This window comes from Carlito syrichta, unplaced genomic scaffold, assembly GCF_000164805.1.
Source record: "Carlito syrichta isolate Samal-C Ts95f unplaced genomic scaffold, Tarsius_syrichta-2.0.1 Scaffold314304, whole genome shotgun sequence".
Taxonomy (NCBI): Eukaryota; Metazoa; Chordata; class Mammalia; order Primates; family Tarsiidae; genus Carlito; species Carlito syrichta.
In genome coordinates this window covers 282,464-304,776 of record NW_007258400.1, presented here as the reverse complement: position 1 = coordinate 304,776, position 22,313 = coordinate 282,464, and the positions used below count along the sequence as shown (strand labels likewise).

Genomic DNA, 22,313 nt, shown 5'->3' with positions numbered 1-22,313 from the left:
AATGGAAGAATTCCATTTTGGTGAGTTGATCAGGTGGAATAAATTCTCACAGAACAAGGCAAAATAGGATGCCTTAAACCAAATGAGGAATACATGGTTTAGAAACCATTGTGTTGTATAGTGAGTGATGAAGCTGCTGGGCACCTAAAGAAGGTAGATAAATGATGAACAAAGAATATTCATGTATCTGACAAAATGTTATTAACCAGTTTCTATTTACCAAGAAATTCACTAAATATTTGGAATACTGTGATAAACAAAGATAACGTTAGAACAGATTCCTAAACTTGAGATGGTCACAACCTCATAGAGATGAAAAAAAATTACAATAAAAAGTAGTCAGTACTATATTTAAATCTTATACAAAGTTAGACTACAGAAGACTAGAAACTTTAACTTTGTCTAAGAAGTTGAGAAAGATCTCACAGATGTGTCATTTAAATAGTTCTTACAAGTAACTGTCTGTAAAGCAAAACAAAATAAAAAGACGGTACTGAGTTATGAAGATTATAAAATTATTGAAGAAATCTCAACTATTTGAGGGTTGCTACTAAAGCATAATACATTTTTTTAGAGGACTAAGCTGAAAACAGAGAGGGCTGGATCTTGTTAAGGATATCTGTACATCTTGTATATAAAGTTTATTTCTTAGGCAATCAGGAAATGTGTGTGGGTACCTCTGTGCTTTGGAATGCCATAGGATTAGTACTAAATGGGATTATGACTTACGTCAAATTGTGTCTAAAAAATAGAAAATAATGTTTCCTAATCTTAACTTCACATTAGAATCCCATAGGACTATTTTTCTATTATCTTTTCCTCTTTTAATTTTTATTTTAAAATTGTGGGGTTAGGTATACCAATATTCATTGTGCAGATACCCTTATTGATGAGGTGTGCCGCCCCTTCCCCAGGCAGTTATCAACTACTGTCAATCCCACATCCCTCCTTCCACGCCCCCCACAGTTTCCTGCTACTTTCAATCCTTTCCTTATAGTAATACGGTAGTTGTTCAAGGATCACTTATGAGTGAGAACATGTGATACTCAGCTCTTTGTTTCTGTGAGAGATAACTCAGTATTTTAAGCTCTAATTCCATCCAGGTTGCTGCAAAGTTTATGATTTTGTTCTTCTTTATGACTTCATAATATTCCATTGTGTACATGTACCATACATTTTTAATCCAGTCCTCTTTTGATGGGCAGCACTGTTGGTTCCATGTTCATGCTATTGTGAACATCGCTGCAAAAAATATGCATGTGTAGGTATCTTAAGGGTACCTGCATGGTGAGCATTTGTATACCTAGCCCTGAATTGTACCCCACAATTTTAAATAAAAAATAAAAGAGGAAAAATAAAAGGAAAAAATGTTCAGCCTCACTTGTCATCAAGGAGATGCAAATTACAACTACACTGAGATACCACCTAACTCCTGTTAGAATGGCCATCATCAATAACTCAGAAAAGAACAGATGCTGGAGAGGATGTGGCAAACAGGGAACACTTCTACACTGTTGGTGGGAGTATAAACTGGTACAGCCTCTGTGGAAATTAGTGTGGCTATTCCTAAAAGTTCTAAAAATAGACCTTCCATATGACCCCACAAACCCCCTACTGGGAATATACCCGGAAGAATTCAGGTCACTCTAGGACTATTGTTCTTAAGCTTTAGCATGAATGAAAGGCACTTAGAGGGCCTGATATATCTCAGGTTGCTGGATCAAAACCACAGAGTTTCTGGTTTAGTAGATATGTAGTGAGGTCTGAAGATCTACATTATTAACTTTCTAGGTAATGTACTTAGAAAACTACTAGCTTGAAATTAAAATGATGAGACTCTTCCCCAGAAAAATCTAATCTCAATATATTGAAATAAGTAGTGAAGCTGGCACTCAAGGTGATTCAAATATACAATGTATAGTCAGGGTTGAGATCCAGATATTGCAAAAGATCACTTGGATGATAGTGGGAATGATAAAATACATGGTACTGTGGTGGTTAATTTTATGTGTCAACTTGACTGGGTCATGAGATGCCTGGATATTAGATTATACATTATTCTGAGTGATTCTGGGAGAGCATTTTTGGATGAGATTAACATTTAAATTGATAGGATAAGTAAAGCAGATTGCCTTCCATATTGTCTGTGGGTCTCATTCAATCAGTTCAAGGTCTGAATAGAAGCAAAGTATTCATCACAAATTAAACTTGGACATCAGTTCTTCCTGGCTCTACAGTAGCCTTTCAGCCTTCAGACTCAAAATGAGATTTGGGTTTGTGGATTTTGGACTTACCAGCTTTCATAATCATGTGGGACAATTTTTATAATAAATCTATTCCTCCTTCACTTCACTCTCTCTTTCATCTCACTATCTTTGTATGTCTGTCTGTCTCTATATATGTATATATCTAGACATCCTACACACACGATTTTCTCTAAATAATACCGACTAATATACTTCCATGGGTACATTAGAATCAAAACAGAATATTCAGGCCAACCTTTACTCATGCATCACCTCAAGACTTATTCCAGGCATTATCCCCTCTATGAAGTCTTCACTGATCCTCTTAGAGAGATTAAACTACCACAGTTTTGCATTTCTCTAGTCCCTAAAGAATCCTGTTGCCACAGTAATTTTCCATAATGCAATCATCAGCTTACCTTCTCTTATGCAGTAGAATTTTAAATTTCTCAAAGGCAATATAATATTTTCTATATACTTTTGTCCAAAATACCACACTGTCTAGCATGTATTATTTGTGAAAATATTCTGTGTGAGTTAATTAGAGCTTATTTTTAGGACTGAGATAATAAAATACACCATCCCATACCAAAGTACTGGGTGACAGCTAAGGAATTTAAAACATTCTAAGAAGGAAAAGAATAATTAATATAATCAAATGTCACAAAGGAATCAGGTGAAGAAAAAAGGTAAGTACCGATTTGGTTTGACTATTAGGCAATCAATCAGTGATGAGCATACAGCAACTTCTAAAGAACAGTGAAAATAAAAAGATGCCTTACACTAGGGATACACAAAAGGAAAATTGAGTCAAGGCATGTATGTTTGAGAGAAAGTTTATTACCCCATAAGAATGACAGAAGCACTGATAAGAGCCCAACTCGTATGACACAGGTTTTCAGCTTTGTGAGACCTTAAGTAGAGAACCCAGTTGAAGCCACCTGGACTCCTGACCCATAGGAAACAACAATAGAAAAGTAATGCAAGTTACTAAATAGTTGTATTATGGATTATATAAAGGGGAGATGTTGCTACTCACATGGGAAATATTCTGCAAGCATTTGTTTAGAAAGTAGTGCTCTAAGGAATTGAAAATAGTGGGTCACTGCCAGGGGATGAAGGAGGGGCACATAACATCAATAAGGGTACCCAAAGTATACCTGTGTGATGATCACTTATGTACCTAGCCCTAAATTGTACCCCACATCTTTAAAATAAAAATAATAATTAAACTACAAGCAAAGAAAATAGTGTTCTATAAAAACTGTGGCATGTAATGGCAATATAACACTTTCTAGTGCCCTGACCATATACAACATATAGAATTTATCTGGTTTTTGATGCTTTCTTTACAAAGATAAAAGTAAATTTACATTTTTAAAATTAAAAGTAAAATAAACCTCACTTAACTAAAATACCTGAACAATGGACATCAACTTCCCTAGAGGGTCATATGAAAATGAGCACAGACTTAGGAATGGGAATATTTAGGTTCATATTTTATATCAGCCTCAGTTTCCTCACCTATAAAATGGGGATAATACGATGTCTCAATTATGCAGAGATATTTGTTAGGATGGCATGTCTGTAAAAGTATACCACATAGCAAGATAGTTGATAGTTATGTTCAGTAGTAGCAGTGAGATATCATAGTCCTGAGAGATATTACCTGCCTTTACTATGTGACTGGGAAGTCAAGTAATCACTCTGAGCTGGGACCATAGGGTTGAAGATATCAGAGTCAAACACCATATAGTAAACAGCTGCATTGCATCTGGGTCCCACCTGTTCACTTGCATAGTCAATTGTGACACTGGATCCTTGACACAAGACCTATTCACCAAGAGGAAGAGCACCATTTTTTCTTTTACATGGGAGTAACTTTGCTCTCATTTACTCTTAAATCCTGGTGCATTGCCTCAGCTGGTCATAGGGACCATCTTTGTCTTCTTTGCACAAACCTCTAGATAAGCAAAGAAAAGGACTTCCAAACAATATATACTAAATGTCATTTCACAAAAGAACTGGCTCTTTAAAAATTGTTATCTTAAGAAGATTTTTAAAAATCCAACTTGTAAAACCAAAAATTTCATTTCTAAAACAGAAAAGATCAGAAAATATTTTGATAATGTGGCTGATGTTGAGATTAAGGTTTACAAGTAACTGTGTATAGAAGGGGCTGCCGAAGATATTAACAGGAAATTAGGTCAAATAATCAGTACATGCATGTGAATCTTCTGAATACAGTCTCCCAACATGGCTATACAACCTTAACCAGTGCTCATTCTTTCTATGCAATTGTTTGCAATTATAACTAAATTATGTTTTAGTAATGCCCATTGAAGTAGTCACCAAGAGTTTATAGTACCACCTAAAAATTAAGAAAATTATAATTTACTGCATTGTTTTACTTAGTAGATGTAGTTAAACTCTTCTCCATGTAGTATTAGCACATTGTAAACATATATCATATAAGCATATTTTCTACCCAAGAAGTGCATAATTCAGATGTCATTTTAGTAAAAAAAATAACAAACTGGCATTTTCTTAGTCATTATTTCAGAAGATATAGTTTTCGTAGTATATGAACTATGTATATTTCTACATTAATTTCTATTAGATGCAAATCTTATTCAGACTGAAGTGGTGAATGAGAACTAAAGCATAGCTTCTGAGGGAAATACCTTGAAGGCAGATTTTCTTTTCTAAAGTATTTGCTCTATGTCCTCATCAGTTTCTTCTTGTGTATTTTAATTCACGAATTTCTTAATTTTTCAACTGATTGCAATAAATTCTTATTATTTAAAAACCATTTAATTTGTCCTTGGGTGACTAAGAACAAACAATTGCATGCCTACTCTGATTACTTTTTTAAAATGAAAGTAAACCAGAATGATCACAAATGAACACACTAATGGATTTGTTATAATACCCTCTTAAAAGTAATTAAGTAAATTAAGTAAATAAGCAAATGCTTATTTTTAAAGAGAGTATTATGTTGAAAAAATAATCTAAATGGAAGCCACTTGAGCTGATTTTGCAGATGCCAAAAATGTGAAAAATCCAAGTTAGAATAGAAAAGTCTAGAGTAGCTTGATGATTATTATGTAAGAAAGGTCAATCTAAACCACAATGCTGTATCACCTCACACCCACTAGAATGGCTATCATCAGTAAGACAGCACAATTGTTGGTGAGAATCTGAAGATCTTGGATCCTCGCTGCTGTTGGGAAGGTGAAACAGTGCAGCCATGTTGGAAAACATTCTGGCAGTGAATCAAATGACTAAGCATAAAGTTACTATAAGAGTTACCCAGCAATCCCACTCTTAGGGATATACCCAAGTGAAATGAAAACATTTGTGCACAAATACCTTCACATTAATGCTCATAGTAAGATTATTCATCTTAGGCAAAAAGTGGACATGACATATATATCAAGTGATGAACGGATAAATAAAATGCAATTTATCTATACAAAAAAAAATTTGGCAATTAAAAAGAAAGAGGCACTGGTGACACATACTATAGTATAAATGTACCTTGAAAACATAATGCTAAGTGAAATAAACTAGTCATAAAGGATCACATATTATATGATTATTTTATATAAAATATCAATAACAGGCAAATCTAAGGAAGACAGAAAAATTAATGGCTTCCACAGGGGAATGATGACTAAAAGGTGCAAGATTCCTTTTTGGAGTAATTGAAATGTTTCTAAAATTCACTATGATGATGGTAGTACAACTCTGTGAATATACTAGTAGTCATTGAATTATGCATTTACAAAATATTCTATATTATTGAATTATATCTCAAAGAATCAGTTAAGAAATTTATCATGTTCTATACTTTCAAGAATAAAAATATAATTTCATTTTGATTGCATTATTGTCTAGCGTGATGCATTCTTAATTTCTTTTTTTCTTTTTTTCTTTTTTTTTTTGAGTTGGAGTCTCACTCTGTCACCCAGACTGGAGTGCAGTGGCCGCTCCCGGCCACCACAACCTCGAACTGCTGAGCTCCAGCGATCCTTCCACCTCAGCCTTCATGGTAGCTGGAACTACAGGCGCGCGCTGCCACGCCCGGCTAAGTTTTTGATTTATTGTGGAGATGAGGTCTCGCCAAGTTGCCCGGGCGGGTCTCGAACCCGCGGGCTCAGGGAATCCACTCACCTCAGCCTCCCAAGGTGCGGGATTACAGGCTGAGCCACCAAGCCCAGCTCGCATTCTTAATTTCTAATATATTTATGATTCTTTCATGAATACATTGACACTTTTCCTAAATGTATATATAATTTCTGCCTATAATTCTAAAGTGAGAGTCATTACTAACTTTGATTTACTTACCGATATATAAAGAAAACCTTTATTGTCATGACAGTGGATCCATTTTTTAAATATTGTATTCTAATTTCATTTGAACATAGTCATATCTGTCTGTATTAACTCAGAAATAATTATTGATATTATTTTTTTTTCTGAGTTTAGATGTTTACCACAACACAGCCTTCTGGATGACAGTGGTACAAGAGTCTTCCTCAGCTTTATAGCATATACTTCTCTTGAAGAGAGTTAAGACTTGGTTGTACAAATTCCAAGAGCTATTATTTTACTATAAGGTCTATAAATGTTAGGTGAAAATTAAAGAGTGGTATTATGTTAATAAAATAATTCAAGTTCAATTACATGTTTTCATTCTTTTTTAAAAATAAGCTATCACATATGCAGCTCCCTTCTTCCAATAACCTGTTGCCTTAAGGAAGGTCTTATATTAGTAGTCTCATATTAGGAGAAAATCAAAGTGCCCCTGCTTTAGAGATGGGGGCTAAGGTTTCTGTGATGCCAATATCTATCACTATGCTGCGATTAATGAAAGAAAAAAGGTATGCCATTTAATCACTGCATCTAATAATGAGTAACTGTATCTAATATATTCTCTAAACTCTGGAGATTCTGACAAAAATAAAAATGCTGAAATCTCTGCTCTCAAAGAAATCTCAATATAAGTCTTAATGTACAAGTGAAATCTTTTCCTGTGATACACAAAGTAAAGTAGTTTACCATTTTCTGAAGCAGCAACTGTGATGTTGTACCAAGGAGTTTCTTCTCTGTCAAGAACCCTTGTTGTCTTGATGGTTCCAGTATTGGCATCAATGTTGAAAAATCTGTCCTCTTCAGCATTGTAGTTGATGAAATATCTAGAAAATTTTTATAAAAGGTAATTTTTATTTTTATTGGATTCTATGATGAAGAAAATGCAACTAAACCAACAGAGATATTATACCAAATACATTAAAATATTTAAACATGTATTTTTAATTTTTATATTTGACTCAAGATTACATGGATACTTGCCTGTTGATTCATACAGAATGAACATCAGTTATTTTCATCTGGAAGTCATTAAATAATGCTTAGTTCAATTTCTAATTTAAAAACTAATTTTGAAATATCATGCCAAATTTCATGAATAAAAGTAGGTAGTTGAAAATTAGTGGTTAATAATGTAGAGACTAAAATCCACCACTGAGAAGTCTATAGTATATGGAAGACAAAAAAAATAATTCTATTGCAAAACCTCTTGTTGTATGTACAAAAAATTTAGAATCATTGGAGATGTCAGGAATAAATATATCTAGGTTACAGTTGAGGTTTAAAGATATATATAAAATAAAAACAAAATCACTTGTATCTATTACCATTAAAACATCACTTTGTTTTTATCAAAAAATGTGATAAAAAAATAAACTGAGGTAGTTGAATTATTGGCCTCAATTCTTGTTCCCTTCTCAGTTCATGTAATTTTGCAATGTTCCCTCACATTATTTGGTCTCCAGGTTACTTTGGTAACAGAATTAGTTGAAAGTGGTGGTGTCTTCTTTCTAGGCCTAGGTTTTCTGAGATTTTGTATGTTTCCTCTCATGCCACTGAAATAAGAAGAATATGCCTGAGTAACCCACCTGTCCCAGCAGGAGGAAGAAGCCAAAATTGTCCCAATTAAGTTGCCCCAGCCTAGAGTAAAGCTATCTAGTAGATGTACAGATACACAATTGAGGGTACCAGAAATGATCAGAGCTGACAAACAAAAGCCAGAATAACTCAGCTGGCCCTCAGCTCATCCACAGACAGATACACCATAGTTATAAAAGGTGTTTTGTTTTTTTTTATAGTCCTGAGTTTTGGGGTTATGTGATTTTTAGCAATAACTAATTAACATGCCTGTGAATACATAATTATAGTAAATAATTATCATATGTTCTGGAAAATTTTCTGACTATTTATAAAAGTATTTATGGAGAGAGATGTTATTTCCTAGAATCTTTAATATTTTTTTCTCTTTCTAAATCTTAAGTAATGTTTTTATCTAGACCTAAAAGATAAAATAAATTGGTTATGTAAGAATTGCTAGAGGAAGAACATTTGAATAACATTTGAAATAGAGGGTACCTAGGTGCAAAGATCCAAACTAAAGGAAAAGTTTAAACTGGTTAAAAGACTAATGTATGTCAGTATGGCTATACAGAGTGAATGAGGAGGATGGTCAGGAGTTAGGACAACATAAAGGGTTTTTAGTCTTTGTAAATGCAATATGGGAGAAATTTTAGATAAAAGAAAGAAAAGATCTGTTTATGTTCTGTAAAAATCACAGTGCCTACATTGGATCTTGGATTGTAGAAATTTAAAAACTATTCAGAAAAGAAATGATGTCATCTTAGGCAAAGATGGACAAATAAAAGATGGAAAAAAGTGTATAAAGCGGTGTTATGTATTAAATATAATTTATATAACTTTTTGTTGAAGTGCTATTTGTAAAGAAGAAGAATCACAGATAAATCCATTTGTAAGTGCACAAGTGTTTGTTTAATCTACTATGTAATTGATAGGCCCATTTATTGAGATAGGTCCATTTACTAAGCTTAAAGGAAAAACAGCTTAGGAGCATCCAATAATTCTGACCTAGTATGCCTTATATACACATGTGGAATGAAGAGCAGAGATCAAATATGGGTATGGATTTCAAAGGTGCTTTCTAAATAGGAAATATGAATTTGAGATAAATCACTATAAACATAAGGTAATGGGAACAGCATAATCTTATCTGGAAAATAATTGTAAGAGAAAAGAAATTAAATATTGAGCACTAAGTCACCAAAATGTTTGAGTCTAGAGCAGCTCAGCATCTGCATAAGAGAAGGTGATGGCCAAAGGAGAGGGGCAGCCCTAAAGAGGAGGAGAACAGAAAAGTGAGGTGGCATGGAAGCCAAGAAAGAAACCGCTCACTAGGAAGCAGTAAACAACTATCGTGAATTCTGCTAAGGGATTGCGTGAGGTTAGTCGAGTTGATTGGATTTGGCAAAATGGTCAGTGTTAGTTATCTTGACAAAAGTAATTTTGGTAAGATATCAAAGGTCAGGAGTTTTATTATAGTGGATGTAAGTGTATATTGAATGTGAATATATAAAACTCATGAATTAGGACTATTGATTGATATCTTTTTCTAAATGAACATTGGAGTGGGGGAAGAACTTCATCTCAGTAGAGAAGTAGGTGCAATAAGTTTTTTCAATAAGGGAAATATGAAGCATTGTCTTTGTGGAAGGGAGCGATATTTTTAAAAGAAGGGACTATCAAAAATGATGAGACTCATAAAAAGGTGAAAAGTATTCAATTGCAGAAAAGAAATGTAGAGATTTCCTACTGAAAATTTCAGGGACACTTATTCCATTTTAGGATAAGGAGAAGGCAAAAAATTGGGAAGAAATGTAGGATAGATGTTTGCAGTAATGGAAATATTACAAAATACATCATACTTTCTAAAACAGAATGTGAGTGTAATTGCAAGTCAACTCCATGACTCTCATAGGCATAATGTGTGAAAGGGGTATGGAGAACATATTGCTGAAGTGTGAAATCTTCTAACCACCTGTGGATGCACATGCACACACATGGCAGAAGGTATTAATAGCACAATGCAAAATGAGATTAAAGAGCATCCTAAGAAATCTAGCTTGTTAGTAGAAAATAACACCTGAAAGGAGTCAGAATATATCACTCGTAATTATGTGATTAAAACAAGGATTTGTCCATTGTACATTGATTTGTCTAATAATAACTCTATATTAATTAAGAAAGTTCAACATGAAAACAAGTAAACAAGAAATGGGTACAGGTAGAAAGCAAAGCTTATTCTACGACACTAAATCCAGACACTGCATCATAGTGAGAAAGAGTCATATTGGCTTTCCCAAAGCATGAAGCCACCCTACAGTGAAATTATTCTACTGTCATTGAATTGAATTCATGCCAGGAAAATACTGTCTTAAAATATCCCTTCCCCCAGACACCTGAGCCTGAGGATAACTGAACTATTTAGGAGATGTGAAAAGTCTTGTCTCATGAAAAGGATAGCATACTTTAAAATATAATCAATAGGTTTTCTGACCAGTTTATCATCTAAAGTTGATTGACATTAACCTATCTTTAAGAAACTGTTCATTTTTGGTTACTGTAAGAAAATCTTTTTTATATCTGAAATTTGAAGGTCCTAAAATTGAAACTTATTCATCATTTTCAAGGTTTCCTGCTGCAACTATCAGAAAATCTCAGATTACACTGCTATCCACCCTTATAAAATATGGCAGAACATGCCTCATCTTAGAAACTGAATCATTTCAGAACTGTCAGTCTGGATGAAAGTAGTGGTTCTTCCAAAAATGTGTGGTGTTTTTGACAGAACACTCTCCTTCTTTTAACCACTTCATATCAGGCTTACTAACATAAGTGCTAATATGGCTAAATATCATTTTAATTAATAATCTTTTATTCATTTTTTAAAAATTATGTTTATATAGTAGAAAAATGGTAGACATAATGCTAAGCATGCATCCTCAGACTCAGGTTATTTGCTTTGTAAGTTTCCTACTTGATCTAGCTCTCTAGGGAAATCAACAACCTAAGGGCTAGATATTGGAGGATGCTTGGATCCAAGGAGTCTTATTTATGAAGTTGCACTTGAATTTTGACTCAAGTAGAACTAAATAGTTCTGCTTAACTACTCTTGGATTTCTGCCCAGCCATTGAAATGAAAAGTCAGAAAAAGGAAAAGTAGAAATGTGAGATAAAATAAACTATTTAAAATGATTGGGGACTAAATGTAAAATTGCACGATGCTAATTACTTAGAATTAAGAAGTGATATGGTTCCATAAAAATGCTTATCACACAATAAATCTCATCTGAAAAATAAAGGGGTATATCCTCGGTAGATTACTTTCCAAACAATTCTATAATAAAACATATGCTCCATAAACCCTAACAAAGTACAAATCTTACTGCTTTATGAATTTATATGTCAATATTTAGATTTTCTTGCATATGTTAATATTAATTTGACATATTAAGGGATATTTAGCAATTACAAAATCATGTAACCATTTCCCTGGGTTACATAGGTTCTAAAATGAAATTAATCATAAAACTTGTGGAATTGGACTTTTGAGATTAAAAAAAAAAAATTCTAGTTCATAGCTATCAAAAACGAACCAGACAAAATAAACTGAAGTTAGAAAATCAACAGCCAGACAAAAAAATTTAAATAATTCTTGAAATTCTACGTATATCCTTATTCAAAACCTCTGAGTATTAGGATGATATGTGAGACAGACATGAAATACTTAAATACCTAATATGAGCTATTTAGGAAAGTGATCTAATAAGAGGTAAGAAAAGTTAACATTTATGGAGTACATAGAATGTACTAGATGTGGCTCAATGTGTTTATTTAAGTATTAGTTTAAAAAACACAAAAACATTCATGAGGGAGGTATGATACTAGCCCATTTTTTTACAAATGAGGAAACTGAAAGACAAATCAGTGGAGAGATTGCCCAAAGTCAAGGTGTTGGTGCAAGATGTTAAAATACAATCTAGGTCTACTGAGCAATATTTATTAGCTCCTTTTGTATGAAGGCAAAAATATTTGGGACTTTTTCCATTCATTAAATATATTTATTTGAAAAAATACAAGAAAGAAGCAAGAGTATCTATCTTTTCATAAGAAAGAAAATAGCATGCATGATATGAGACAAGCAGTTTACCTTGGGAAATAGGTAAGCAAGCAAACAAGAATTAAATAAAAAGGAAACAAAAAAATCTATAGACTGATAGATGCCAGAGAGTTTAATCAAGGATTCAGAGTGTAAACTTCCAACACTTAGAATATTTTAGGGAAAACATGGTATCTGATCAGTGTTAAAATATTAATAAACAGTTAACTAGAGATATGTGCAATGGAGATTATCCAGAAATTATGAAATGTGATACTATAAAATAGAGAAAGAAACACACAGAGAAAGAGATCTTAGATCTGGTTTGGTGAGCAATGAATTAGTATGTTGCAGACTACTCCCTGTATTGGCTACTAGACTAGATTAGAAAAAGAGAAAAAAGTCGTAAGGTGTAGATTGAAAGCACACCCTTTTTCACTCACACATCAATGCTTCAGTCATTATTATTACCTTTATATACCATGTTACAGTTGAGTAGTAAGTTCTTTTTTAAAACAAAATATTCTCAGGTAAGAAATGAAGATTGGCTAAAATCTAGCACCAAGTTAAGCCAATGACAATAGAATTAATCTCTTTGGAGATGGAAGGAGTATAGGTGCTTGGCAGGGAAAGTTTAATCCTGTACAACTTTCAAGATAGGAAAGCATAGTTTGGAAAAGAAACAGAGAATGTGTTTGGATTGTCAGAGCATGAATTTTTGAAGATACTTGGAGATGTAAGAAGAAATGAGTATAAGGGAGGAGGTACTTACCAAGAACAAATTTTTCAATTTTCAGATACCTAGAAAGTAGTCATCTTTTTCATGACATTGAAAAATATCTACATTATTCTTCTCTGTGTACAATAAGTTTCTGGTGCCTGACCTTGTTTATTTAGAATGTAAAGATTGATTATAGGAAAATTTGTTTCAATAGATCCAGTATACATGTAAACCAATCCTGCTGCCCATCGAAAGAGGACTGGATAAAGAAAATGAGGTACACATACACAATGGAGTATTACACAATCATAAGGAGGACAAAATTATGGACTTTGCAGCAAGCTGAATGGGTTTAGAGTATATCATACTCAGTTATCTATCACAGAAACAAAGAACTGAATACCAAATTTTCTCGTTCACAAGTGGGTCCTGAACATGTATCACAATACTACAAGAGAGGCATCAGTAGAAGAAGGACGCTGGCAGGGAACGTGGGGTGGGCAGGGACATAACATCACTAATGGTATCTGATCCTAAACCAGGAGAAGTGAGGACCAGTGGGAGGCCCAAACTCCATCTGCGTGTAGACCACTTATGTATCTAATCTTAACGTGTACCCCACATCTTTAAAGTAAAAAACATATAAAATAAATGAAATTTAAAAAATAGTATTGAGCATAGTGAAAGAATCAGCACAGTTTTGAAACTAAGCAAACCTGTTGATCACAGCTATACTACTTTTTAGCTCTGTGTCCTTAAGAAATTTACAATCTGAGCAGTCTTCTTAACTAAATGGAGATGACATCTTCATCATAATTTTATTGTGAAGATTTAGTGAATATGCAAAAGTATTATATGCTTGAGTTTTACATGATAGGCCTCAGTAGTTAATAGCCACCACCTGTTTTAATGTTTCTTAGGAAAGTTTTCTCTCTTTTGTTTTTGGTAATATTGGATCCATTCTGATGAGAAAGTTCATAAATATAAGTATGGGTTGTTTCTCTCTAGTACCGCACTATAAACACAATGGGACCTGGATAAAGGTTATTTCAGGATGGAAAAGAGATTTCATGCAGATAGAATGAGCTACTGTCTATTTCTGAAAAGTCTTTAATTTTCTACTCAATGCACATAAAGCAGTATACATTGGAAAGTGTATGAGACAATGGCTCTTTTTTCTACCAATGATAACATTAGATGTATTGCTTATTCTCATTCGTGAATGAATAAACAACAAACCAATCAACAAATATAATGGAAAACTTGTTAATGCAATCAAATAAGGCATTCCACAGTATTCTTTCTTCTCTTTTGGTAGACTTAATCATGCCTATAAATTATCAAGACTTACCAATCTAGAACAGTATATTTTCATATCCAGAAATGCATAGATTTTTAATATCATCTTCCATATGGATTCCTAATACTGTTTAAAATTGCTTAGATTAATTCAGGAAATGACTTTCTTAATAGTATGCAGTTGATGTATTTCATTTTCATTGAGAAATGTACTCATACTCAGGGTGCTAGAAATAATTTTAATATGTAACAATTAATGTTTGTTAAAGCTCATCTAGTACACTACAAGTTAAATCTAAGAAGAAAAGCAACTTTGTAATATATCCTTTTAATGCTTTGGACTAATCTACAAGCATATGTGGTCAAAAGGATTATATTAGGGATACTTCAAGGGCTCTCTGCATGAAAGACTACATCATTATTATCTTATCATCATGTTATATGCAGTATAAAATGTGTGAAGTAAGCATCAAAATAGTGTCTATATTAGATACTGCTGCAGAAGTTGTATGATTGATGACCAATAAGACATTATTGATGACCAATAAGACATTCTCTATGAGATACTGGTAACTCCATAGCTATAGACTAAAGGAATTTCAATCAAGTTAGAACTAACTCAGATTTGCTCAGAAATCCTTAAGAGCCCTGTCACTGAACAAGTCCCCTCTGCAAACTCTAACAATTTCACACTGGCCTATAAATGGGCCCATACAAGCTTCAGCATAAAAGACCTTCAAAGTTGCCATTATAACTTATACATAAGGGTTATAATTTTTTATTTTCAAAAGTGCTTTCTGTTGTCATACACATATGCACTATTTCATATTTCTGGTAAATATGTTTTAAAGCAATGACAAGTAAAAATAAAATGCATTGCATTAAAATAAGATGAAAATTCATTATTCAAATTAGCACTTCATGAAACAACAAATAGGCAGACAAGTTATGACTAAGGTAAAAAGTTAATCTCAATAATAATTACCTTTATTCAAGTATTTTCTTCAACAGTAACTACTTGAAACTAATTATTCAGGTCGTCATTTGGCACTCAATTTCCCTTTGATTATGCAAACATAGGCTTATAATAATTATTAGTCATGTTAAAGTACATTAGAAAAGTTATTTTGCATTACAACAACAAGATTTCAGTCCTCAGAGGCCCTTATTGTTTTCATTATACTTTGTCCATTTCATCATAAGAAGTGACTTCACACTTATGTAATGGGAATCTATTTTTGCAGTGTTTTACTAGAAGAACCATCAACTGGCTTAAAGTACAGAAGACATCTTTTAGTCTTCACATTTTAGATACTTGCAGGCATAGAAGTGGTAAAGCAAATTTCTTTATTATTTTTTCCCCAGAAACAGCTGTTTTGTAACTCTTATTGACTATGATCAATAGCTGGGATAAAGTTTCATCAATACATACGCTGTGGGATATTACAGCAGCTTGTCCTCATTCTTAGGTTAACAAAAAGTCACACACTTGAAGTATAGCTCAGATTTATCAAAAAAAAATTAAGATCCCCTTTGTTGGCTTTGGGTTTGCAATTTATTGCATAGTTGTGCATCAAGAAAATAGTCTTTCTAAACAAATAAAACAAAATGAACACTTCTCACATGACAAAGCAGCTAACAATTATAAGTGCTTAAGAAAATGGGCAGTACACATTGCACATGGATATTTTGGGAAGCATCTTAACTTTCTGAACAAAACCTTCATTCAATGAAAAATAATTAAAGAAGCAAAACCTCTGTACAATTATGTTTCCCTTTGTTATTACCTGTAAGTAAATGAGATATCAGAAATTAATTAATCCTGAGTGCTATAAATGCTAAAAAATCATTGTAGAATGTTTCATTTCTTTATAAAATTCACATGAAATGAGAGCTATTTCGATGCAGGTTAGTAACCTGTCAGGAAATTTGAAGAGAACCACTAAGCCAGAACTAAGGTAATCACTCTCAGTCTAAATGAGTTATGCATGCCCTCCCAGAAAACAGGTTATCTTCCTGGAGACAAGACTAATTTCAAGTGGTTATCACAAGATGGTGATGCTAGGCTGTTAGATAAATTTTAACCAAAACGGAAAAGATTTTCAGAGGTCTTCTATATTTCTATAAAGCATGAAAAAGTGGCCACATTTTTTTCCAATGTAAATAATGATTAATTCATTAACTTAGACTTCAGGTTGCAACCAAGGACAAAAAAAAAAACTAGTATTACATCTGTAGTATATATAGTTAGTGCTTTGGACTGATCTGCAAGCATATGTGTCTGAACGGTTAACATGAAGGAAGCAATGTTAACATCAATCCAAAGGCTACTCTAACATGATGATTGGAACACACCATTATAACCCAGTCATTACTGTATATTCACTAAATTCTGTGGGAAATAGGCATCAAAATAGTTACTATACTAAATGATACCTGATAAGTTGTATGACTAAATTTATTATAACTAAATTCAGCTTACAGAAAAAAGTTAATTGTGTATCAGACAATGTCACTATCATGAACATTTTTTAAATGTATTTTCTGGTTATTTCTTTATCTTTTTTTTCAAAAGCATGAATCTTACATTCAAACTCTTAATCATTTATTTTAATTCCCCCTCTTCAAATTTGCCAATGACCTTGTCATTTTTGAAATAGTCTTTATTTTCTTACAGTTATAATAGCCAAAATGGATATGGTATACTCAACCCTCATCTCATCATGAATTATGTGAAAATTTTAGAGGTACAGAAGAAAGCAGATACACCAATAAGTGTACAGTAAATAAACTGGAGGTATGTATCTACCTTGCCTACAGTGAATCTCAGAATAGGCTAACTAAGCACTTCTAATATTCTGAAACTATTTTTTCAAAGATGTATTAGAAAGATACATTTTTAATCTGACCGGTATTTCCAAATATGACCATACTTTTATTTATTGACTGTGTTAGCATATAAACGGGCTGTTGTCTGTGTTCCAAATAATGTCATCATGAGAATTTGAAACAATTATGCAAAATATGTAATATTTTATTTTGATTGCTTTGAAGTTATTATACAAATAAAACATTCAGTAAGTAAATGCATAGTAAATTCAGGTTATAAATTAGGGTGGAAATAAAGGAAAGATGAGGGCATATACTCATTAATATAAATTCAGTTACTAAAGTTCTTCATCATATGAGATGTGACTGAGGGACGCCCATAATTTTTTTATACTAAATCAAATTGTATATATTTTTAACTTTACTAGATGATGAAAGCATGAAATTATAAACAACTATATTTCTGATATTCTAAAGTTAAAAAGAAACTTACCTGTCACTAGTATTCTTTTTCCCAGCCTATGGGGTCAATTCATACAAAGAGAAGACCCAGACACTTGCACTTGATCAATGACTTTCTGAACACTTAAAACATGTATTTATTTCTACTGTAGTACACTTTATTTTGTATAATTTGTTTTATTTCATGTTAGTTGAGGTATATGAGAATCTGCAAAGTGTAGGTTAATAAAAAACACAAAGTTTTCAGAGTAAAGCAAAGTTAGGTTTGCATACTGAATTCACCATTTAATCACTCTGTCAACTTGGTCAAGGGACTTTTCTGAGATTTAGTTTCTCCATTTGTGGACTAGAAACACTAATGCAAACTGTTTCCATGTTGCCATGATCTGGAAAATAGGTCAACTAAAGCCCAATCCCCACCACTTCACAATATATCCAAGTAGCAAACATGTACATTTACTCCATGAGTCTGAAATAAAACACAAATGTAAAAGAAAAAAAAAAGGAATTGCAGAATGACATAGCAAACAAGAAACAGCCACTATCCTTAATAGTCACATATTATGAGGACACATTTCAAGAAGCTCTCTAGCTTCTCATGTTCAACAGAGGATTGCTCATCTCTCAGCAGCCAACCTGTAAAATTTCTGAATTTCATTTTTAGTATGCCAACAAATAAGCATAGCCTGTTTAAATCAAAGATTTCTTCGCTGCTGGTGAACAGCCAGGCTCTAATTTTATTTTTTTTAAGAGGTGACGATTATATTGCTGCAAATTGCACATCTTGTTTAGAGTTGAAAAAGACAAAAGCTAGACATGGCATTCTCTAAGAAATGTGAAGAGTCTTACTAATAGCTTATAAAATTGAAGTACAAAAGACTGAAGTCAGAAAGCTTTTTGCAAATGCCTGTAAAACTCAAACTGTCTTTCATTACCAATTCTACAAACTTGCAGTTAATTGCATTTCGGGGCACATTGTAAAGTATATCTTTTCAATGTGCTTTTCCTTAATTAGTACAAACATTTGGTCCCTGAGAAAGGTGGAAGTATAAGACTTGCTTTAGTGTTTGTTAATGTTTTCTGTTTTTTATTCACTGTTTGCACCTAAAGGCACATGTGAATGACACATTTTTATTAAAATCAAGAATAAATAATATGTAAATCATGCCCCCAAACAGGAGCTAAGGAGTGGAATTATTTTAAGGCAGCTTTAGCAGGATTCATTTTACTTGTCTAACCAAAACAAAACAGAAAGAATAATACATATGCTAATAGATTTATGTTCCCCTTTATTAGCATTTGGAGACAATGTACCAATCATCTTTGCATTCCAATAACTGGGAGTATGCTTGTTTCATACTGAGTGTTCTCCTAAATGCTTTTAGTAATATGGGACAATTACTGAGACAATTCATGATAGCATAGGGCAATTAATTATTTATAGAAATATTTTATTGATTAAAAAGAATACATTGAAACGTTCAAAAGACTAACATGTTTATGAATTATATATTCAAACATATATATCCCAAATATATCTTCTCTGAATTTCTTCCCATGAGTATAGTTAGAACTTCAGTTTTTCCAGTCTACCACTCAGTTTATTTTACTCTGTGTCAGGTTTTCTCAACTTCAGCACTATTGATTTTTGGAAGCAGATAATTGTTGTGGAAACTATCTTGTGAATTATAGAATGTTTAGTGCCATCCCTGACTTCTACCCCTGGAAGCCAGTATCACCCTACCAGTTATGATATCTGTGTCCTCCACAAGCTCATAGGATGAAGACTAATCCACAATGTAATGGCATTTGGAGGCAGAATCTTTTGTAGATGAATAGATCATGAGACTAGAAATCTCATGAATGGGATTTGTCCTTTTAGAAGAAGAGGTCAGAGAGCTAGCTACCTCTCCTTCCAACATATGAGGTTGTGAGAAGGCAGTCTGCAATCCAGAAAGGGATCCTCCCCACAGCACAACCATTCTGGCACCCTAAATCTCAGCCTACAGAACTGTCAGAAATACATTTCTGTGTTCATAAGATAACACTGGTAATTTATTATAGCAGTCAAACAAACTAAGACAGAAAATTGGTAGAGCCTTTGTGAAGGGATTGGTGACCTTATAAGAAGAAACAATAGATTAGTTTACTTTCTTTCTCTGCTCTTTGCCATATGAACATACAACATAAAGATAACCCTCGAAGATGGCCAAACTGGAAACATTGGAAAATTACCACTCAGAAGTCTAAAATGGGGATTGAAGCTGGCTTTTGGGAGGTCTGTCAGGAAACCCAAGTTGAGGTTTATCAAACACTTGGGGACACAGAGAATGGCCAGCTCCAGGTTTCAACTATATCCAAGATGGGCATAGAATTGGGAGAGGAAGTTGACAAAGGAAATTGTAAGTGAACAGTGAACTGGGAGGCTTTGCTCACCTCCCATGAAGCTCTGTGGTCCTAGCCAGGGAGCAGTCAACCCAGGCTCACCTCTTGTATTCCCTCTCACACAGATCAGACACAGAAAACTTTCTGGATTCAGGAGAGGGATACTTGTTGGGTCCACATGGGCACTGAAAATATCCAAATCCCAGTGAGTCTCAGGAGCAGCCACTAACAGAGAGGCCTCTGGTACATACCCTGAAGGAGTGTACTATATCTTGGTGGTGGTATCCCTTGTCCAGCCCCCAGCAGGGATGATGATCCCACTTTGGGGACATTTCTCCAGTGGCATAAGCACCCATCCCAACCCCAGTTCAGGGTTCTGCGTCAGGCTTTCCCTCTTGAGGTGACAATCACTGCCCCCCCACACACCCATGGAGCAGGGCAGGAACTGAGAAGCTGATCAGCTCTTTGATTTCTGGAAAATCAGAAACTCCAGTGCTGTGGTAAAGCAAGGCTGTCAAATCACTGGCAGTTTACGTCAGTCACTGAGGTGGAGGCATTCTCCCAGTTGCAGGCAGCACAGCAGAGGAGGCTGCTTTATACCTGTCTAAACACCTATGCCAGAGTTGAGCCACTGGGTCCTTCCTGGTTGCCAACCTACAAACTTGATGTATGGACTGTAGGCAAAGACCCCAGAGCGACTGGCCAGACAGGGCTACTGGTGCTTGTGCTGGAGGAAGGAGAAAGCATTTGATCTGGAAGAAAGGACTTATTTCACCCCACCAAACTGTGCCAGTGAAGCAGTGCCAGCCAATTTCCCACCAGGTTACCATTGTCCCTTCCACTTCTCCTCTTTGACAGGTGGACCTGAGGAGGGAGGTAAAGTAAGAAAACAACATAAATTGTCACTCCAATAATAGCTACATAACTAATTAAATAAACAGTTAAATAAATAGCTAAATAAATAGCTAAAATGACACAAACTGTCACTCCAATCATAGCAACTTTAACAAGCAAAAAATGACAAAACAAAAATAAAAAGAGACTTCCCTCATAAATGAGGAAGAATCAGCAAAAAAAAAGTACTAGCAATCCCCAGTGCTAAAATTACTCAACATCCATAGTGGATCATATCAGATCCCAAGTAATGAAACATATTCAGAATGATCTGTCCCTGATAGCAGACAGCATTCAGATTGTTGATAGCAAAGAGACTCAACAAGATCCTGATAAAGTAGACATCCAAATCAACCAGGCCATGGAAATGAAAGCTGACCTGGACATTCTATGAAAGAACCAAACTGAACTTCTAGAAATGAAGAATTGTCTCCTGAAATTTCAAAACATAATAGCAAGCCCTTACAGCAGAATCAATAAGACAAAGAAAATGATCTTAGAGCTTGAAGGTAAAATCATTGAATTAATCCAGTGTGATAAATTAGGTGAAAATTATTAGGAAAAACTAGCAAAGTCAACAAGAGATCTGGGATTATGTAAAGAGACCAAATTTATAGTCGATTGGCATTCCTGAAACAGAATAGGAAACTGAGAACACCTTAGAACAAGCCTTCCAAGGATGTCATCAAAGACAATGATGCCTATCTTACTTGAAAGGCAATTGTGCAGATACAAAAAATTCAAAGAACTGATGTGAGGTATTATATGAGAAGACCATTCCCAAGTCACATAATAATCAGACTTTGTTCTTTGTTTACCATATGTTCTCACTCATAAGCGGACCTTGAACAATTATAATACTATAAGAAAGCGCTTGGCAGTAATGAGAGGCTGTCGGGGGAGGGGGTGGGATTGGCAGTTGAGGGAGGCTGCTAGGGGAGGGAGGGGCATACCTCATCAACAAGGGTACCTGCATAATCAATGTTTATATACCTAACCCTGAATTGTACCCCACATCTTTATAATAAAAAAGACTTTAGGTGAGCATGAATGAAAGATCTGAAAGGCAACTAGAGAGAAAGGACAGAACAGACCAGTCAACAAGGAAGACCTTTCCGGATTGCCCAAACCTCTTAGCAGAAACCCTGTAAGGCAGAAGGAACTGGGGACCCATTTTTAGCATTCTCAAAGAAAAGCACTTCCAGCCAAGAATTGCCTATTCCACCAAACTAAGCTTCATTTATGAGGGAGAATTAAAAACCTTCCCAGACATGCCACCTCCAGACCATCCCTTCAGGAGATGCTCAAGGAAGTTCTAAAAATAGAAGTGAATGAACAAAAGCATAGATAAACACAGAGTTTACAGAGCATACAAATCAATCACAAGCCTAGAACACAAAGTAACTTGTTTTTTTTTTTTTTTTTTTTG

At 34.1% G+C, this 22,313-nt stretch overlaps 1 protein-coding gene across 2 annotated transcripts in view; it reads right to left on the bottom strand.

Annotated features, from left to right (window-relative positions):
• The window catches only part of CDH18 (cadherin 18), a 280,274-nt gene that overhangs the window by 64,274 nt on the left and 193,687 nt on the right, over window positions 1-22,313 (bottom strand). For both annotated transcript variants that reach the window (XM_008071385.2, XM_021719205.1), the window contains one exon: window positions 7,311-7,447. In XM_008071385.2, coding sequence (XP_008069576.2) covers window positions 7,311-7,447 — 137 coding nt within the window. The remainder of the gene's footprint in view (window positions 1-7,310; window positions 7,448-22,313) is intronic.